The sequence below is a fragment of the Bos taurus genome, chromosome 9 (genome assembly GCF_002263795.3).
Source record: "Bos taurus isolate L1 Dominette 01449 registration number 42190680 breed Hereford chromosome 9, ARS-UCD2.0, whole genome shotgun sequence".
NCBI classification, from domain to species: domain Eukaryota; kingdom Metazoa; phylum Chordata; class Mammalia; order Artiodactyla; family Bovidae; genus Bos; species Bos taurus.
In genome coordinates this window covers 60,882,978-60,903,524 of record NC_037336.1, presented here as the reverse complement: position 1 = coordinate 60,903,524, position 20,547 = coordinate 60,882,978, and the positions used below count along the sequence as shown (strand labels likewise).

The 20,547-nt window shown below is 43.1% G+C and overlaps 1 protein-coding gene and 1 pseudogene across 1 annotated transcript in view; one reads left to right on the top strand and one right to left on the bottom strand.

The window, feature by feature from the left end:
- The first annotated feature begins 10,025 nt into the window (after nucleotides 1-10,025).
- Nucleotides 10,026-10,116, top strand: LOC112448207 (uncharacterized; annotated as a pseudogene).
- A 7,810-nt stretch (nucleotides 10,117-17,926) lies between these two features.
- Nucleotides 17,927-20,547, bottom strand: part of GABRR2 (gamma-aminobutyric acid type A receptor subunit rho2) — a 40,219-nt gene continuing 37,598 nt past the window's right edge. The window contains 1 exon segment of the mRNA NM_001077946.1: nucleotides 17,927-18,724. Coding sequence (NP_001071414.2) covers nucleotides 18,413-18,724 — 312 coding nt within the window. The 3' untranslated portion in view covers nucleotides 17,927-18,412.

Below are 20,547 nucleotides of genomic sequence, written 5' to 3'. Positions count from 1 at the left end.
GCCCCTCAGGGAGTCTGTTAGGATGGAAGAGTGGGTGAGGATATGGGGTCCCCTCAGCAGCCTTTGAAGGCAAAAGGACAAGGGGGCGGCAGAGGATGAGATGGTTGCATGGCATCACCAACTCAATGGACATGAACTTGAGCAGACTCGGGGAGACAGTGAAGGACAGGGAAGCCTGGTGTGCTACAGTCCATGGGGTCACAGACAGTCGGACACGACTAACCAACAGCAGCAGCAGCAGCCTTACGTGGTCTGAAAGCTGGATGTAAAGCACAAGGACTTTGTTGTCTCCAAAGCAGCTGGACTACTAAATAATTGTAGTTTGCAGTCAAATGGCCCTTTGGCATTTATAAAACATTTTTACAAGATTCACTGGGCCCCAAGAATGAACTCGGAGGCAGACTTAGGTTACTACTTTTGCTTCATCAGTGAGGAACCCAAGGCCTTAAGACATCATTTTCCCCAGGATATGTAGCTAATAAATAGGAAAATTTGTGCTTTCAGTTCCAGGGCCCATGCTTTTCTATTGACTCTGTATCCTGCTTTCCCTTCCTGGCTGGTCTGTAAAATGATTTTGTTATCTTACTCAATATGTTTCCCAAGGCAGTTTGATGACAACTCAGATCTTTTAGTTAATTAGTTCCAGATTTTTCCCTGCTAATTTGAGAAACTGATTCATTAGCATGAAATAAAGGGTTTTTCTGGCAGTGGTTTAGAATGAATTCTTTGAGTCAGAAACCACATTTGGACCTATTCAACTCTTGAAGAAAAGAAAGAATGTAATTTAATTGTATGACTAAATAAACAACAGGCTTAAACTGAGCTCATGAGTCAACGTCCAGCAGAAAAGGACAGTTGTGCAATTTAATATGTGACAATGCAATTTAATGTTCTAGGGGTAGACAATTTTTCCCTTCTTCCATTCTAGCTTCTTTGGCTGGTCTAATAATTAAATTGACATAAGACAGATTAATAAGAGAACAACCAAATTTAATTTTGTATATATAGGATTCCCATAAAAATTTGAGACCCAGAGTTAAATTGGGCAACTGAGACTTATATGCCATCCTCAGTCAAGCATTCGGTAGGGGTACTTCCATGGCAGTACAGTGGATAAGACCCTGCATTTTCAAGGCAGGGGGCAGGGGTTTGATCCCTGGTCGGGGAACTAGGATCCCATATGCAGTGCAGCCAAAATAAAGAATTGGACCACGGGCCCGAGTCTTCCAAAGGGAGGAGGGTAATTCACAAGAAGATAAGAAGAGCTGGTATTTGATGGTTAGATCTTCATCCTTCCATGTAGATAGGTCGTTCAAATAAAATGTTGTCTCTACTAGGATCTCTTTTCCTGGACCAGGCCCCCTATCTAAGTTCTTTTAGGCAGTTAAGGGAAAGTAAAAGTCTTCCCTGAGTCTGCTGGGTCTTGATTGCCTTCAGTTCAAAACAATCCACATGCCAAAGTGGCCTATTTGGGGGTGACTTATTCGCCTTCCCTTCACTATTTAACTTTTTTCAGCATGTCACTTTCTTGGCTCATAGATTAATTTTGTTTGCATATAATTTAGTAAAATAAGCTAACAAATTCCATTTTTTCTCTGAATCTGTTAAAAAATCTTTTTAAACAGCAAGTCTCAGACTGTATTCGTCTCCATGTTTTCAGATGACATGGTTCTTTGCTTTAAGGAGAGAGAAGGTGCTGGAGATTGAGTCAGTGACATGGGATGTTTGTAGCCTGTGTCCACCTTCTGCCCTCTGAGAGTTGGGGTTAGGATTTCCTTGGGGGCCTCTGCAATCTCTCTCCTCCATGTCCTGCCTCCCCACCGAGAAAACACCCAGGACAGCTCAAATGTGAACATTACAGGTACATGGAGGGTTGTAGCCCCTCACTGGTGGTGGCTCAAATGTACAGAATCATGACTATTCCAGCTGGGAATACATGTTGGGGCTCCCCAGGTTAACTTACCTCATTTAGTAACAGAACACAGCTCCAGATGGGTTATTTGGTTTTAGCTGCTTTTTCCAAGTGGCTATAAAGTCATAGAAGGTTCTGGTTTTATTAGTTCCATTTAGGTACAACTGTAATTTCCTGTTTTTGGTCAATGCTGGAGAGAGAGCTGGCCAGTCCCTGGTGATGTGGTCTTTGGATCCATGACTCCTGCTTTTAATTACTTTATGGGTGGTGTGCTACGTCACTCCTCTGTCCATGGGATTCTCCAGGCATTAACACTGGAGTGGGTTGCCATTTCCTCCTCCAGGGGATCCTCCCAACCCAGGGATCGAACTTGCATCTCTTATGTCTCCTGCATTGGCAGGCAGGTTCTTTACCACTAGCGCCACCTGGGAAGCCAGTCAACTGTTCTATAGCAAATGCTAAAGAGAGCAGCTGCAGGTGGTTTTCTCAGCTGGTTCTTGAGTTGTGTATTCAGTTGTTTCAGAAGTTGCTGAGTGAAGTTTCATTCACCTTTAGGATGTCCACAGCTCACACCTTGAAACCTCAGTGTTAGGGAAGTGTAATTTTTAGACATAACTTTTTTGCTTAAAAACCATGTTTTACTTTCAGGTCAATTTATAGGCATTAGTCTGTTGATCCCTAGTAATTTTTTTTTAATTGAAGTATAGTTGATTTACAATCTCTCAAGTGTACAGCAAAGTGATTCAATTATATACATATATATATGTATAACTTTTTCAGATTCTTTTCCATTATAGGTTATTACAAGCTATTGAATATAGTTCCCTGTGCTGAACAAGTAGGTTCTTGCTGTTTATTTATCTTATATGTAGTAGTGTTTGTCTGTTAATTCTAAATTCCTCATTTATCCCTTCCCTCCAACTAGTAATTTTTAAATGCAAATGAAAAGCTGGTCTGTCCAGCCCCACCTGTCCACACCCAGTCTTGCAAGCTTCTTCCCCAGCTCAGTTATTCATGGCCTCTCAGACAGAAGGAGGTGGCCACTGAGGTGCTGAAGGAGTCTGTTAAGAAGCAAGTCCAACTGCGCAGGCACTGAGGACAGAGACATTTAGTAAATGACCAAACGGCCTTGGGTGTAGGGATGCTCACTTCTTAGCATTCAGTGCCATGGGCATTTCCCACATCAGTTGGACACCATGCTGTGTCCTGGGAAAGGTGGGAGCTCCTGGGATCTGTTCCAGCAGGTTGGTGGTTTTGATTATTGTGAAATACAAAGTTTACACCAAGAATATGGCTGGCTCAGCTATGTCACAGCAAGCCTCTGGGACGACCATTAGCTTTTAGGCAAGCTTTCAGTTTCTGTTACATCTGTTAGATAACATGCCAAAGAATTTGAATATAGCAACCCTCCCACGAGGAAATAAAGGCTGAAGACAGTTCCTGTAACGTGGGTGGCTAGGAGGAGGTATAATGACAACTTCTTAGAAAGACAGATGGCACAATAGTAACAGCTCAGATTAGAGCCAGTTCTACCTGGGTTCAAATCCTAGAGATGCTATTTATAGCTGTGTGGCTTCTGGGTGGTAAACCTGCCCAGGCTTCAAGTTCTTCATCTGTAAAATGGAAATGATAGCAACCGTGCTTATTTCTTGGGGAGGTAAATGATTTAACAAACAAAAAGTACATGACATGTAAAATGTTCCACTCTAGTCTCTCAAGGGAAAACTGTGAATTTGTTACAGACACCACCCACCTTGCAATTAGAGCTTTAAGCTAACAATCTCCCATTTGCTTTTCACAACAGCCCTAGGAGGTTGGCTAGGTAGGAATTAACGCCTCTATTTTACACCTAAGGAAGCTAAGAGCCCAAGAAAGTTTTCTGCTGTAAAATGGAATGATGACTAGCCCATCAGGAGTGGCTCATCTCTAAATTGTAGACATGCATTTTCCAACCAAGCCTATTTCATTTGGTTGCAATAGATAAAAATCTTTTAAAACTACTTTTATTTGTTTATTTTTATTTTTGGCTTTGCTGGATCTTCATTGCTGTGCAGGCTTTGTCTAGTTAGAGCAAGCAGGGGCTACTCCCTGGTCGTGGTGTTCGGCCTTCTCATCGGGGCAGCTTCTCTTGTTGAGGAGCACGGGCTCTAGAACACAGGCTCAATAGTTGTGGAGAATGAGCTTAGCTGCTCCGCGACACGTGGGATCTTCACCATTGAACCACCAGGGACGCCTGATAACAACTTGTTTAAACTGCACGAATTCTGCTTCATCCTACCAACGTCTACAAAGTCCTCACTCACCCCCTGTGTCCAACCAAAGCAAACTTCAAGTGTATGTTCGCCACCTCTGAGCTTTAGCCCAGGAACTTCTTTCTTTTTTTTTTTTTTTAAGACTTTTTGATGTGGACAGCCCCTTTTTTTTGTCTTTATTGAATTCATTACAATGTTTGTTTTATGTTTTTTTTTGGCTGAGAGGCATGTGGAATCTTAGCTCCCCAAACAGGGATAGAACCTTCACACCCTGCATTCGAAGGTGAAGTGTTGCTGGCCAAAATCTTGGCTATCTCTGTCACTGAAGTGGAATTTAAAAACATGGAAATACAGTCTGGAGGAAATAGAAAAGTGGCTTTAGTTGTCAGCTGGTGGAGAGGGGAACACATGCCTCAGGAACTGTGCTCCCCTCCATGAGGAGTCTAGGGGCTTATATTAGAAGAGGACTCACAGTCAGGAGTCTGTGATGAGGAACAAAGGTGTTAAGAACTTGATTTCTTCCTCTCGCATTGTTTCAAAGACAGTCATAGGCTGGTGTCAGTAACCCAGTAATTGATTCTGGCCGTTTGGTGGCTCTTCAGCCTTCTTTCTGATATGTAATTATAAGGGGAAGGGTGCTGTAAGGATAAATACCAGACACAGGATGTATTTAACATATGGTCAAAGGAAAATAGATGTGAAGTGTAGCTCCTACAGAGTTATGGGACAGAAAAGCAAACTTAGTTACAGACATGCAGAGTTAGAAGCAGTTAAAGTGAAAAAAACTAGGAATGTTCAGGCTTGCTCACTGTTCTATTTATCTTCTTTGTTCTCAGTAAAGGGAAAGGAAAAAAAAAACACAACTCATTCCTCTTTTCTTCTTTCCTTTTCACTGCAACAGAAGTCGTAACCACTGAACTGCCAGGGAAGTCCCTAATCCAGGAACTTCTCAATGAACATGTTTCTGTGCGATGTCAGGCACACACTCTCACACACACCTGCTAGTTTCTTCTTTATGAGTTACAACGTCACTATTTATTTACCATCATTATTATAAGAAGCTTTATTTTTCCAAACCAGGAATAATCTAAATGTCTACCACATGAGAATGGAAGAAGAAATCATGGTTTATTCAAACAAGAGGCTACTTCTCAGCAACAAATAGGAATGAACTACAGATACATGTAACGACATGAATTCATCTCAAAAATGCTATATTGAGTGAGAAAAGCCAGACACAGAAGGGAACCTACCTTATAATCCCATTTATATGAAGCTTTAGAAATGACAGAACAAATGTAATGGTGATAGAACTCAGAATATTGGATGTCAGGTCAGGGGAAGGTGAACACAAGGAATGATTAGAAATGTGGCAGGTAGGGGCTTTATAAGGTGTCAGAAATGTTCTGTCTCTTAATAGGAAGACAGGTTAAGCAGAATATACTTTAAAACTCATTGAAGTGTATACTTAAAGTCTGTGCATTTTACTGCAAGTAAATCATATCTCAATAAAAGCTGTCAGCTGTAGGTGGTTATACAGTTATGATTAAAAGGGAAGTGACTTTCCTGGAGGTCCAGTGGTTAAGACTTCACCTTCCATTGCAAGAGGCGCAGGTTTGATCCCTGGCTGGGGAGCTAAGATCCCACATGCCTCCTGGCCAAAAAAACCAAAACAGAAAACAAAAGCAATATTATAACAAATTCAATAAAAGACTTTAAAAATGGTCAACATCATAAAAAATCTTTATGGTAAAAAAGGCAACTTTCCCAGAAATATAGATATGACTAGGCATATAATTGGGAAGGGTTAATTTTGAATTTATGCTGGATCTGCTTCTGTAACTTTAACCCTCATCTTGCCACTTTTGTTATTGTGGTGGTGGTTCAGTCGCTCAGTCGTGTCCGACTCTTTGTGACCCCATGGACTGTTAGGAGCCCGTTAGGCTTCTCTGTCCATGGGATTTTCCAGGCAAGAATACTGGAGTGGGTTGCCATTTCCTTCTCCAGGGGAACTTCCCTACCCAGGGATCGAACCCTGGTCTCCTATATTGCAGGAAGTCTCCTGCACTGCAGGAGGATTCCTTACTGACTGAGCCACCAAGGCTTTGTTATTGCAGGTAAACTTAATGGCCTGCCTCAGGGAGATAGCCTGAGCTGCCCACTTTTGAAGGATGGTAAGGAAGTGAAACTAACACATCCAAAAAAGAACCTGGCAACCAAGTCCCAACAAGATGATTATTTTGAGGCGCTACCTGCCATCTTCTTGGTCAGCTGACTCCTGAATAAAGTCCCTTCCTTGTCCCAACACTTTGTCTTGGATTCTTGGACCATCTTGAGGCAAGCAGAGTGAGCTTGGACTCAGTAAAAAGCATGCCAACTATTTAGATGCCCATGTTCATGCAGACAAAATGGTTGAGTGGCATCACTGACTCAATGGACATGAGTTTGAGCAAACTCTGGGAGATGGTGAAGGACAGGGAAGCCTGGAGTGCTGCAGTCCATGGGGTTACAAAGAGTCAGACACAACTGAGCAACTGAAGAACAACACTTCATACAGACTATTGACTAACATTCGGTAGACAAGAGCAGCATAACGTGGTAGAAAATAAAAGATTCCTTTGTTCTTGGACGCTACAACATTAAGGTGAGCAGTATCTTGAATCAAGCAATCCAGATTACTAACTCATTTAGGGACCCATTGTTAATTTACAACATTGTTTTTAAATGCAGTCTTTATTCTTTAGTGAAGAAAGCCACTCCAGAACAGTAAACTCCACCTATCCGATCTCACTCTGATATTCTTCTTGTTTTCCATACATATATATATCATATTTGCCTACTGACTTAATTTTTAAAAAATATTCAAACTCAGAAGAACCTCTCTTCTCCCCTGTGGTCACATTTACATCCCCTCAGCCAGCAAGATATCTCAAAACGAGGCACTATCGTTGTGGTGAGAATGGGGGTGACTGGTGCAAATCCTTCATGCGCCTGGGAAAACAACTAAAGTGATGACTCACTACGGAGACCATGTCCTGCCCTCTTGAATGTGGTAATCAAACTTCCTCTAGAGGGTGGCGATTACAGGCCAGCTTGTCCTCTGGAGAGAGCAGCTCAGGGAGCAATCACCAAACAAGTGGGGCAGCTGGTGGGAGCGGAATCTTTGGGACTCCACAGTCTACCCCAAGGAGAATTGCCCTAGATTTCCTGACCCCACTGCTTTCTCTCCTAATTGGCAGAGTTGGCGGGAAAGGGAGAACTCCTCTCTCCCCCAAAATAAACAACAATGGGCACTCACTGCTCGGGTCCTATTTCCAGGCTCAGAAACATTCCACGTCTCCCTGAGCTTAGTTGTAGCTGAAGCTCTAGACATCACCATAGTACATTAGAAAGACTCATTTCTCTCTAACCGTCTGCTTCACATTTGAGATATAACAGGAAGGAGTATGCGTGAGAGGCAGGGAGAGCGGATGCATCAGCCATACATGTGCTTAGAGAGGAGCTTCCCTATAGTTCTTCACTGGTGCTTCAGGAAGATCCCCGGAGGAGGGCATGGCAACCCACTCCAGTGTTCTTGCCTGAAGAATCCTATGGACAGAGGAGCCTGGCAGGCTACAGTCCATAGCGTCAGAGAGTCAGACACGGCTGAAGCCACTTAGCACAGCACAGCACATGGGAACAAGGGAGTGCGCTATTCGGTGGTATGGCAGGAACTGCTCTATCCTATACTCTGTGTTTTCCCTTTCTTTCAGCATTTCCTCTTTGTGGGTTAGGTATATGCCTATTCAGAATAAATATATTTCCCAGCATTCTTTGCAGGTAGATGTGGCCAAGGGACCAAGTTCTGTCCAGTGGGAAATGTGTGACAACCTCCTGGAACTTTCCTTGAAAGATTACAGGCACACTCCCTTTCCCCTTCATCCCCTTAAGCATCCTGCTTCTCCAGTGGCAGAAATGATGGCTGGTGGTCCAGCGGTTAAGATGCCATGCTTCCACTGCAGGGGGCATGGGTTTGATCCCTGGTCGGGAAACTAGGATCCCACATGTCATGTGGCAGGACTAGAAAAAATAATTTTAAAAAATTTGAAAAAACAATGATGGCTCAAGCTCCTGTCACTGTCTTGAACCATGAGGTCAAGGGCCACACTCTAGGGCTGTATGTGGTGAGCTAGAAAGTTTCCCGTCCCTGAGGTCTATATGGAGAGAGCTGATGTACTGTCTGGACTGCCTCTTCCAGACTGCTTTCTTCTGAAGCCCTTGTTCTTTCAGTGGTAACTGAGTCTAATGGAAACAGCAAGTCACTGAGAACAAATGCAACTGGGAAGGTATTCCATGACATGAAGAGAATTTTTTCAAAGGAGTTTTCCTGAGGCCAGAAACATACTCCATGATGCTCAATGAATAGCAAGATTCAGCGAAGAATCCTGAGAGCTGGGCCATCTCATTCCAGCTTCAGAGAGAACCCATGTAGTACCAGGATCGGGGTGTTCACAGGTATCCCAGGGCATCAGAGGGCTGAGAGGATGAATTCTGGAGCCAAAAGGACAAGCCTCAACCTAGGTCACATGTTGCCACCAGTTTTGCATAGTCTGATGGATACTAACTAATTTAGGGTATCTGGACAAGATACTTTTGTCCATATTAGGGTATTACTTTTTATTTAATAACTAGCCATCTGACATAAAGCCTGTTACTCAGGCTCTCTGGGTCTGTCTTTTTATCTGCAAAATGAAGGGTGGGACAGTTCCCTGGAAAGTTGGCCTCCCAACACTCCAGCTGGTCCATGACAGTTTTCATCTGTTCTTTTGATGAAAATGTCAGGGTAAAGAGCAGACTAGAAGGATTTTATATTCTGAGATCACGTCTTCCTACATTTTCAGTGTGAAAATTTTTGTTCTTGATTTAGAAATGATTGTGGGCTTTCTAGGTGGTAAAGAATCCACCTGCCAATGTAGGAGACACAGGTTCAATCCCTGGGTTGGGAAAATCCCTTGCAGGAGGAAATGGCAATTCACTCCAGTATTCTTGCCCAGAGAATCCCATGAACAGAAGAGCCTGGCAGGCTACGGTCCATAGAGTCGAAAAGAGTCAGACACAGCTGAACAACAGCACTAGAAATGATTGCAGTTATAGATGCAATTATAGATTGGTTTGTGGGTGTGGTTTCAAATATTTTCACTTGGCAAAATTAAAAGTTGGCTCGTCCTCTCCTTCTCCCCTCTCTTTTCCTTCTTCTTCCTCCTCACCCCCTTCCTTCTCCCCTTTGTCTATTTTTAAATTTTCTGAACTGAATACTTCAGACCCTCTAACTCATTCCTCCCATCCACACTAAGAGGCCAGAATTATCCTCTTTTTTTTTTTTTCAGGTACAGAGATTAAAACTCAGAGAGATTAATTAAATTACTCAAGGTCACATGACTGGCAAAATGCATTCACTTCATATCTAGCTTCCTGCCTCCATACTGAACATGAATAAGTGAAAGATAAAAAGAAAAGAAATTAGATAAAAAGATAAGGCATCTTTTTTTCTAATTACAAAGCTATAATGCAGTACCTTTGAAGCAATTTCTCTACAAACAGCAAAGTGTAAAAAAACATTTTGGCAAAAATCATACATGGGTCCTTACATGTAAAAGGTGCAACTATGAGGAAAATATCTTAGTTTGGGGACATCTTTACAATAATAGATGAAGTAAACTATCTCCTTGTTCTCCAACATTTCAATATAAAAGACGGTAGTCAAGGGTAACTGAAATTAAAATAAAAAATACAAAGCCTGAGATTTTGGAGAGAAGAAATTTCTATATCTATACGTAGCACAGTGTCTAGTGCGTAGTGAGCACTTACGAACAGTAGCTTTAGTGATCACTTTGGCGCATATATACTAAAATCAGAACAATACAGAGGTTAGCATGGCCCCTGCTCAAGGACGACAAGAAAATTCATATTTTTTATGTATAGCTGAATTACTTTGCTGTACACTGCTGCTGCTGCTAAGTCGCTTCAGTCGTGTCCGACTCTGTGTGACTAATAAAACATTGTAAATCAATTATGCTTCAGTTTAAAAACTAGCTGTCATTCCTTCTTTCCATCAAAATTACAGAGCAAATAGCATGTGCCAACACTGTTATGTACCCTGGAATACAGCAGCTGAGAAGCTAGACAAAAGCCCTGCCCCTCGGAGCTGACACTGTAAGGCTTGTTACACCTGTGATTACATCCGCTGCTGCAGATTTCACTCACATACACTCTCTCTGCTCTCAGGAGGAAGCAGAGAGGTTCATGGCCACGCTCTGCAGCCCTTCAAGGCCACGGCAGCCTGGACATAGTGGGTAATTGGAAATACGGGGCCACAGCTGCCAGCTTCCTACTGGGTGCAGAGGAGGGGTGCTCTCTGGGGAAAGGAAAGGTGACAGGAAGGAGGAACTGGGTAAAGGCAGGAGGTCAGAAGAGGTTGGTAACCAGAGGACCAGGACCTGGGTCTAAGATCTTCCTTCAAGCAGTTTGGGCAAATCCAATGTTGGAGCAGAAAACCAAAGCTCTACCTGGTAGTACCTGCCTGCCTGTTACTCTCATCTCTGGCCTCCATTCCACCCATGCCAGGAGGCCAGGTACCTTCTGGATTAAGGAATGTTGATAGGAGAAGATGTAAAATTCCCTTGGGCCCTTTGTGTCTCAGACCGCACAGCTTTCTTGTGGGAAACCATAAAAGTGAAAAGGTTTGGGGGCCAGAAGTTCCAGTTCTGTTTCTGGCCTGTATCTTGCCATTTTCACCTCTTACCTCCTCTAAACCCTACTGCAGCATCTCACTCCCAGAGCAGACCCTGAAGCACACCCCACCCCTCCCCGAGAGAACCTCTTGGGTTCCAGGGAACACAGTTTGAAAACCATGCAAAACTCTCCCCCCAAAATCTATTTCAGACTTGGTACTAGCCTTTTAAAAAGAGTTCCTGTTATTAATAACAACCCACCAAAAAAAGTTGGGATTATAAGAAAATCATGAACTCTGGGGGTGGGGCTTGGGTACTGAGAGTTTCTCAACAGCTTGCCAGGTGACTAACCCAGGCCTGGGAAGCATGGATTAAGGAGAATAATCACAACATCAAGGAAATGCCTCAGTGTACAAATATATAACATGCTTTGGAAATATAGAAGAGTTAAAGATAAGTTATGCTTTGGAAAGGGAGAGGATGTAAGGGAAAGTCACAAAGGGGAGGCAATATCTGAGCTTGACTTTAAGTTATGAGGGAGGGGTCCCTAGGGCCTCCCTACTTAAGATGTGGTCTGCAGGCCAGCAGCACTGACATCTCCAGGCCACATGTTAGAAACACATAATCCTGGAACTTTCCTGGCAGTCCAGTGGCTAACAGTCTGCACTCCCAATGCAGGGGACCTGGTTCAGTTCCTAATTAGGGAACTAAGATCCCACCTGCCACAGCTAAGATGCAGCTCAGCCAAATAAATATTTCTTAAAAAGGATGAAAGAAACACATAAGCCAAGGTCCCCTCCCAAACCTACCAAATGAGAATCTGCATTTTAACAGGGTCTGCAGGTTATTAATAGGCACATTTAATGTGAGACACCTTGGGCTAAGTGGACTACACGGCACTCGCCATCATAAACCTAGTCAGTTTAGATTCAACGTGGTGTACTACACCTGAAGTTGGTTTTTCAATTTATCTTTTAAAATAAATCCCAAACCTAATATTCTCAGCGTTGACCCAAATGCCATTTCATGATGACATCTGCAGATCTGAAAGTGAGGACTGAATATTTTAATGAATCCACTGATGGAGAGTATGTTTATACTACAGGTGTGGACTGCCCTCAGATAGCTCTGGAGGTTGGACAGGCTGGGACATAGGTCCCTTCTGGCATGGGATTTAGCTGTCAGTGCAAATAGGCCAGTGTTCTCTCATGCTGGTGCACAGCCTTCCCCGTGGGTACCATTTTAACTTGCGTCACATTGCTTAGTGATCGGTGTGGGGTTAGGGGTAGAGGGTAGGGGATGTGTAGACTGCTCTGAATGGCTGCTGGTCCCACAGCTCAGCTTCTGGTCTCAAGGAGCTAAGCCCATGTCCTAGTTTAACTCTCAATTCCAACTGGCTGTTAGGATAACTCCAGGCAGACATGTTTCAGCACAACCCAGGCCAGTTTGGGTTTTGTTTTTCAGCCGCTTCTCTAAGCAAAGAAATAAATCACTTTTTGCCTGAAAATACTATGAGCAGTGCTGGGCTGGAAGAAGCACAAGCTGGAATCAAGATTGCCGGGAAAAGTATCAATAACCTCAGATATGCAGATAACACCACCCTTATGGCAGAAAGTGAAGAGGAACTAAAAAGCCTCTTGATGAAAGTGAAAGAGGAGAGGGGAAAAGTTGGCTTAAAGCTCAATATTCAGAAACAAAGATCATGGCATCTGGTCCCATCGTTTCATGGGAAATAGACGGAGAAACAGTGGAAACAGTGTCAGACTTTATTTTTTTGGGCTCCAAAATCACTGCAGATGGCGACTGCAGCCATGAAATTAAAAGAGGCTTACTCCTTGGAAGGAAAGTTATGACCAACCTAGATAGCATATTCAAAAGCAGAGACATTACTTTGCCAACAAAGTTTCGTCCAGTCAAGGCTATTGTTTTTCCTGTGGTCATGTATGGATGTGAGAGTTGGACTGTGAAGAAGGCTGAGCACCGAAGAATTGATGCTTTTGAACTGTGGTGTTGGAGAAGACTCTTGAGAGTCCCTTGGACTGCAAGGAGATCCAACCAGTCCATTCTGAAGGAGATCAGCCCTGGGATTTCTTTGGAAGGAATGATGCTAAAGCTGAAACTCCAGTACTTTGGCCACGTCATGTGAAGAGTTGACTCATTGGAAAAGACTCTGATGCTGGGAGGGATTGGGGGCAGGAGAAGAAGGGGATGACAGAGGATGAGATGTGTGGATGGCATCACCAACTCGATGGACATGAGTTTGAGTGAACTCCGGGAGTTGGTGATGGACAGGGAGGCCTGGCATGCTGCGATTCATGGGGTTGCAAAGAGTTGGACACGACTGAGCAACTGAACTGAACTGAACTTGAGCAATGAATTGTTTCATGCAAATCCACCTACCTGATGGGTTGAACACAATTATGGAAGATAGCACATTTCATTCGGTGTGTAGAATGAAAATCCTTGAGACCCCCGTGAAGTTTATGTGAGAAATGAGTTAGGAGCCACACATCCAGCTCTCACTGCAGTGCTCATGGAGCAGAGTGCACTCTGCACTCCTCCCTTTACACAGTGCAGTTGCCCTGCACAGAGGCATATGGGGTCCTAGTTTCCCTACCAGGGATCGAACCTACACTCGCCTGCAGTGGAAGTGCAGAGTCTTAAGCACTCAAGACTGCTGCTTCCCAAGCTGGGTCCACAGATCCAGTAACCAGGTTATACTTGGACCATTTCCACCAACTCCAGTAGAAGAGTTTGAAGACCCCAGCTTTAAAACCACAACCTCATCCAGGCCAGTTATGCCATAGTATTCTTTTGAAGTCCTCCAAGAAAACAAGAGTCTAAAACCATCTCCTATTGTAAATAGCAGCTCTCTGAACATTTTTCCTTCTACCCACATAAACCTTTTGTACTTGAGAGACTGGTTCCTCTTCTTTGCCAAGGAAGGCCATCATCTATCTGCATGATTTTTTAAAAATATTTATTTATTTGCCTGTGCCAGGTCTTCACTGAGGCACATGGGATCTTTAGTTGTGGCATGTGGATCTTAGTTCCCTGACCAGGGAATGAACCCGTGCACCCTGCACTGGGAGTTCAGAGTCTTAACCACTGGAAACCGGGGAAGTCCCCTACGTGCATGATTGATCCCATCTAGCCTCTGGCCTCCATCTCGCTTTGTTTGTTCACAGCCCTTACCCTTCTCAATTTTTATGTTATTATTTGCCCCCAGCCCTCCTCTCCCCCACTTGAGAGTATTCCTTCTTGCTGTATCTGTGACAGTCTTCAGTTTATTCATTTCTCTGATCAGCATTCCTCTTCCCACCTAAATAAGTACTCCCAAGCTTTTATCTCCAGACCTCTCTTCTGCTTTTCTTCTGAGGCGTTTTGTTCCCCTTGATAGAGCTTCCTTGAGCACATCTGGGAAGATAGTCCCAAATCTTTGTTCCCTTCAGCCCTAGGCCAGCCTTGTTAAGTTTCTACTTCTCTGCTTGCCTGCCAGACCCAGACTCCTCACCTTCCACTGAACTAGCTTCTTCCTCTGGCTGCCTCATCTAAGTCAATGTCAGCACACAGGCTGCACTTCTACACATCGCTGAGCTTAACATGAACTTTCTCCACTATCATCACCATTATTTTCCTGCTTCATTGGTTCCCTGAAACTCAGCAGCTTTCCATTTTTTTACTTCGTGGTCTCCCTTCTGCAGAGGGAAGAACAAAATCAAAGTGGTTTTGAACAGTCCTAACTTTCTAAACTTGCTTACAACCCAGAGCTCTGGTTTTCTTTGACATTCGTGGGCCCAGACAAGACCCATCCAATTTCTTCCCCAGGTTTATTTCAAGTGGAATGAACCTAGAAGGACCCTTGACACCGGGGTCCTGGAACTGCTAGGATGTGACCCCAAGACTTTACATTTGGTGGAGTGTACTTGAGATACTGGTTCCTCTTCTTTGCCAAGGAAGGCCATCATCTATCTGCACGATTTTTAAAAAATATTTGTTTATTTGCCTGTGCCAGATCTTCACTGAGGCACATGGGATCTTTAGTTGTGGCATGTGGGATCTTAGTTCCCTGACCAGGGATTGAACCCGTGCACCCTGCATTGGGAGTTCAGAGTCTTAACCACTGGAAACCGGGGAAGTCCCCTACGTTCAGGGAAGTTCCCTGAACACACCCAAGCTTTCCTTCTGCCATGGTAATATTCCCTTCCCTCCTTTCCTATTAGTTGAAATTATATCTAGCCATTGCTCAAAATTTACCATAAACAGCAAAATCTGTAATCTCTCCCTCCTTTGAACCATTTTGAACCATGCCTACTATGAGTGTGAACTTTTTTATCTTTTGTCTTTCTTTTTTTTTGTCACTCTGCACAGCCCTGTGGGATCTTAGTTCCCTCACCAGGGATTGAACCTGGGCCTCAGCAGTGAAAGCATCAAGTACTAACCCCTGGACCTTCAGGGAATTCCCCAGTGTAAGTTTCTTAGTGGCTAAATGGAGTTTCCCATTCATTTCTTTATCTGCTACCACCCCAGGCACCACCCCATCTCCCACCTGGGCATAAGGCCTTGAAGACAACTGTATGATAAATGTTGTCTCCTTGGTGTCCAAGAAGTATGTCTGATCATCATTTTTTGTATAATACCTATTTCTTTTATTCCAGCACACACATATTTTACAATTTAACATTGGTGAAGTCAGGATTCATCCTATAATCGTTGACTGCTATAATTTAATTAGCAGCATTTTTTCCTCTCAGTGGTACATAAACTATGGGGACATCTTAGATTCAGTGAAATCAAGCATCATTCAAGCATCTCTGATAACAGCTATGTTTACTCATCTGTCCTCTATGGTGAATCATTCTCTTCTCAACATTTCTTTAATTCCTGTTCTCCACTCCTATGGTTGTCTCCTCTTTACCTCATTTAAATTTCTACCTTTCTCACGTAGAGTCACATTATTACAATAAGACTGTGCTAAATCCGCAGGTGTCATTGGCTCATGATAAAATGCTGTTTACAATTCTGTTTGCTATAGAATGAATGCCAGTTCACTACATAAGCTAGTTAAAATACATCTTTATTTTTGTTAAGTGTGAACAGCCCACCATGCTATAGGAGCTTCCATTTATGAAGACAACATGGTCAGAAGTCAAGCACTATTGAAATTAAATATGACAACTAGAGCAACAGGATGTATTTTTAATGACAATGTAATTATTATTCTTTGAGCAGCAGTGTGGCCTAGAGAGTCTCCAGAGAGTATAGGTTTCTAAACACTTCCAGATGCCCTGTACCATGCAATTTCCTTCTTTATGGACCTTCATTCTTCATTTGTTTACGAGGCTGGGAAAGCCACTGGTCTTGGGCCAGGCAACTACGTGGAGGGGACGCTGTCCCCATCAGCATGGGTGTGTGAGGAGAGGTTGGGGGGCCTGCCATGACTCCTAGTGTTGCAAAAATGGCGCATCTCTCACCTCTTCCGCAAACTGCTGCTGCTGCTGCTGCTAAGTCCCTTCAGTCGTGTCCGACTCTGTGCAACCCCAGAGATGGCAGCCCATGAGGCTCCTCCATCCATGGGATTCTCCAGGCAAGAGTACTGGAGTGGGGTGCCATTGCCTTCTCCGTCCCGTAAACTAGGATCCAGCAAAAAAAGATGACTTGCCCCACAAACTCTACACTCTGCAATCCCAAACTATCCTGCCTCTCTCAAGCTTTTTGCTCAGGCCAATCCTTCCATCCACAGCAGCGCTAATAAGACTTTCTGTGACTGTGGAAATGTTTTATAACTCTGTACTATCCAATACAACAGCCACTGGCCACATATGGCTATTGAGTAGAGCACTTGAAATGTGGCTAGAGCCATGTGGCAAGAACTCAGTTTTTTTAACTTTAATTAATTTAAATTTAAATTCATGGCCAGTGGCTACCATACTGAAAACCCCATATCTAGCATGTACTTTCTACATGTGCGCTTGGCATGAACATTTCTTCTCCAGATCCCCAACCTTCAGGGAACAGCTCAGAAGCTGTTATCTCCACGAGATTCAGTCTTCCACTGGAAATTATTCCTTCCTCAGAGTTTCCATTACACATTGAACCATTTTTGTTGCGTGTAACATTTTTAATGATACATAATCATATATCACACCCTTGACCAGTCCTTTCTCTGAGGGCTGTGTGAAAATATAATTATGTCTTATTCTTCCTTTGGATCCCACTATGTCTAGTGTAGTGAAAAAAAATGAAAGTGTTAGACACTCTGTTGTGTCCAATTCTTTGAGACCCCATGGACTATAGCCCATCAGGCTCCTCTGTCCATGGAATTCTCCAGGCAAGAATACTAGAGTGGGTTGCCATTCCCTTCTCCAGGGGATCTTTCCAACCCAGGGATAAAACCCAGGTCTCCTGCATTGCAGGCAGATTCTTTACTATCTGAGCCACCAAGAAAGCCCAATATCTAGGGATGTTTTTAAATGTCTGTTACATGAATCTTCTAATGACTGGAAGCAGAGTTATTCACATTAACAATGAGGAATTGACAAGGATTATTGTGTAGTACAGGATTACCTCGACAAAAGACAGATTTGGGCCTTGGCCTCCAGCTCTTGGGAGGTAACTTCTAGACCCCTGAACTGTCCTGCCTGATAGGAGGGTCTTTGTTCACCTGGGGGCCTACAGCCATGCCAGATGGTCTAGGCTAATAGTTTGATTTATGATGGGGTCTTGGGCTGAGGGTTATCAACTCAGCCTCTGGAGGAATGGGAGACTAAAAGGTCAACCTTTTAGTGGAGTCAACTGTATCCAGATGGCCATCCCCCCAAAAAAACTCTGTATCTTGATGAGTTTGGGCAGTGTCTCCCTGGTAGGCAATATTCAGTACATATTGTCACATATTGCTGAGAAAAATAAGCGCTGGCACAGGGTGGGTATTTAATGAGTGGCTGAATGGATGGATGAAAGAATGATGTTCCTTAATACTGCAAAATCATAGGAGCTGCCAGACTCACTCAGGTCAAATCAATTCCTGTCTGGGATCTGAGTTTTCCTTTTTCTTCTTTCCTAGATAGGCACTTAATCCAGGTGTAGAGTTTACAGATTTTTTCGTTTTCATTTTGAATCTTCATTTCCTGTCTCCTATCAAGAAAGCCCCTAAGCTTGCCTTTCATTTTCCTCTTTCCTCTATAACAGAATCCTAGGCCTTATAAGCGTCTCAGAATATTTATCTGGAAGGCATTTGAGCCTTCATTCACACACAAGAACAGAAGAAGACAGTCCCAGAGAGGCAAGAAGTGGGACACAACACAGAAGGAATGATGAGCAAGCCCACAAGGTCTGGGGAAGGGCAGCTGGAGGGCTCCTGGGGTCCTCCAGGGGTCAGGATGCTGCTCAAGGTGGTCCAGGAGCTGCTCTCTGTCTGTGAGGAGACATGGTCAGCAGGTCCACGTGTGGGCAGCTGGCCAGACCCCATAGATGTCCATATTAGGCAGGACAGTCCAAGGGTCTAGAAGTTACCTTCACCAGGCACAGCCTCGGAGTCCCTAGGCAAACACTGACCAATAAATCAAGTTGAAAAATATGTAGGAAGCTGGGAATATCAACCGGGAGTATTTGTCGATGGCGTGGGTGTTCTGGAAGATGCGAAGACCCACCTGGCCCTTCAGAAGCCCCTTCTTCCTGGAGGAGCTGGATTCGTTGCTCAGGGCCAGGTGGACCACTATTTTGTCTTGTCTTTCTTCTTCTGGCAGAATATGGCTTCTCGGGTACCCAGCTAGGCTGTTGGCCTCGGACTCACTGTAGCTTCCATCTAGCATCATGGTTCTCGAGTGAAGCATCCCACACATGCATGGGAACTGCAGGCAACAAACACAAGGGGAGATGTCAGGCACGTTTAGACCTGGAAGAGGTCCAGATGAAGGGGCCTGGCTGAGAGTATAGCCCACGGCTATTTGGAACCACAGAAAGCAGAACTAGCAACATCTCCAGAGATCACTTTGTCCAATGACTCTCTACCCTAGCTGCATATTAGAATCACCTTGGGAGTGCTTTAAACTGGGCACACCCAGGCTCCACTCTAGACTAATTGATTTAAGGCTCTCAGGTTATTCTACTAAGCAGAATCACTGATCTAGTCCAAAAGCCCTCAGTTGCAGAAGCAAAAACTAAGAACAAGAGAAGCTTTACAGCTCTCCTGGGATCAGACAGCTGGTGTCAGAATCAGGACTTTAAATCCTTATATTCTAGTTCCAACCTGGGGCCCCCACCTCTGTGTATAAATACAAAGATGATTAGGTAGGAGAATGTCCTTATTTTAAAGGGTTACATTTAAGGTTCAAGAATCATGGTGCCTGCCTGTTATGTATTTTTATTGTTTTATTTTATTTTTTCTTGGATAATCCTCTAAGTATAATTGATTTACAAGGTATAGTTTCAGGTATAGAACAAAGTGATTCAGTTATATATATATAAGTATGCATATGCAGATAGATATATATGAGACCTTTTTCCGAGTCTTTTCCATTATAGGTTATAACAAGCTACTGAATACAGTTCCCTGTGCTATACAGTAGGTCTTTGTTTATCTGTTTTATATACAGTAGTATATATCTGTTCATCCCAAACTCTTAATTTATCCCATCCCCCACCAGCCCTTTGCCCTGTACTTTTAAATGGTTCAACTGCACTGACAAAAAAATATGTTTATATGAGAAAAAGCTCACACAAAAATGGCAAAATGTCAGCAATGTTGGATGGAGGGGCAGGGTGTATGGATGCACATTATCCCATTTTTTCAACCACTTCTGCAAGTATGAAAATGTTCATGAGAAATTATAAGGTGGAGGGAGGGAAATGGTTTTACTTAACTCCTCATCACAATTTGAGTCAGCAAAGTTGGCATCCGTTAACATTTGGCTCATGAGCCCATATTCGTTGAACGAAGGCTTTGCCATATTTTAAATGACTCTATACAGGAAAGTCCAATACTTGCCTGTATAAAGTCCAAAAGTATTTAAATATAATCCAAAGGTATTTGATAATAATCTATGTACAGATTATTAAAAATTTAAACAAGGATTCACATACCCAAGTAAAAAGGATTTGTGTTTGATTGATGCTGGACAAAGATATGATGCTAGCCAACTGACCATGGGTTTATTCTCAGTCTGTTGGTTGTAACATGTTTCAAACTCTGCTCTCAGCCCTGGTGTGCCTTTTCTATCTGGCAAAGTAAAATAATAATATTTCACACCCTATCTCCTATTGTCATGGATCTTGAAATATACAGATGGATACCAAGAGGCATTAGGATACAAAAATAGATGAAAAAAATCAAAATTACTTGAAGTATTTTTACACTTGAAGAAATCTATAGTTTGGAGAGCTGTTTTTTTTAAATCAGGCATGATTGTTTCATTATAATTTCTATGTCTTTTCCCATCAGCAACAATAATTAAGTAGCACACTAATATATTCCTAGAATAACATAAATTTTAAGGATAAGGGTTAATAAGAGGTCATCTATTCAATTCTTTGCATTTAGATATAATCACACCCAAACTTGGTAAAATTATGAGATATTTTTATATCACTGGGGACTTCTTTTTTTAAGACACAGGTCTTTACTCCTTTTCCTTGTTCTAAGCTGAAATTCTGTCTGCTAAAATAAACACAGACT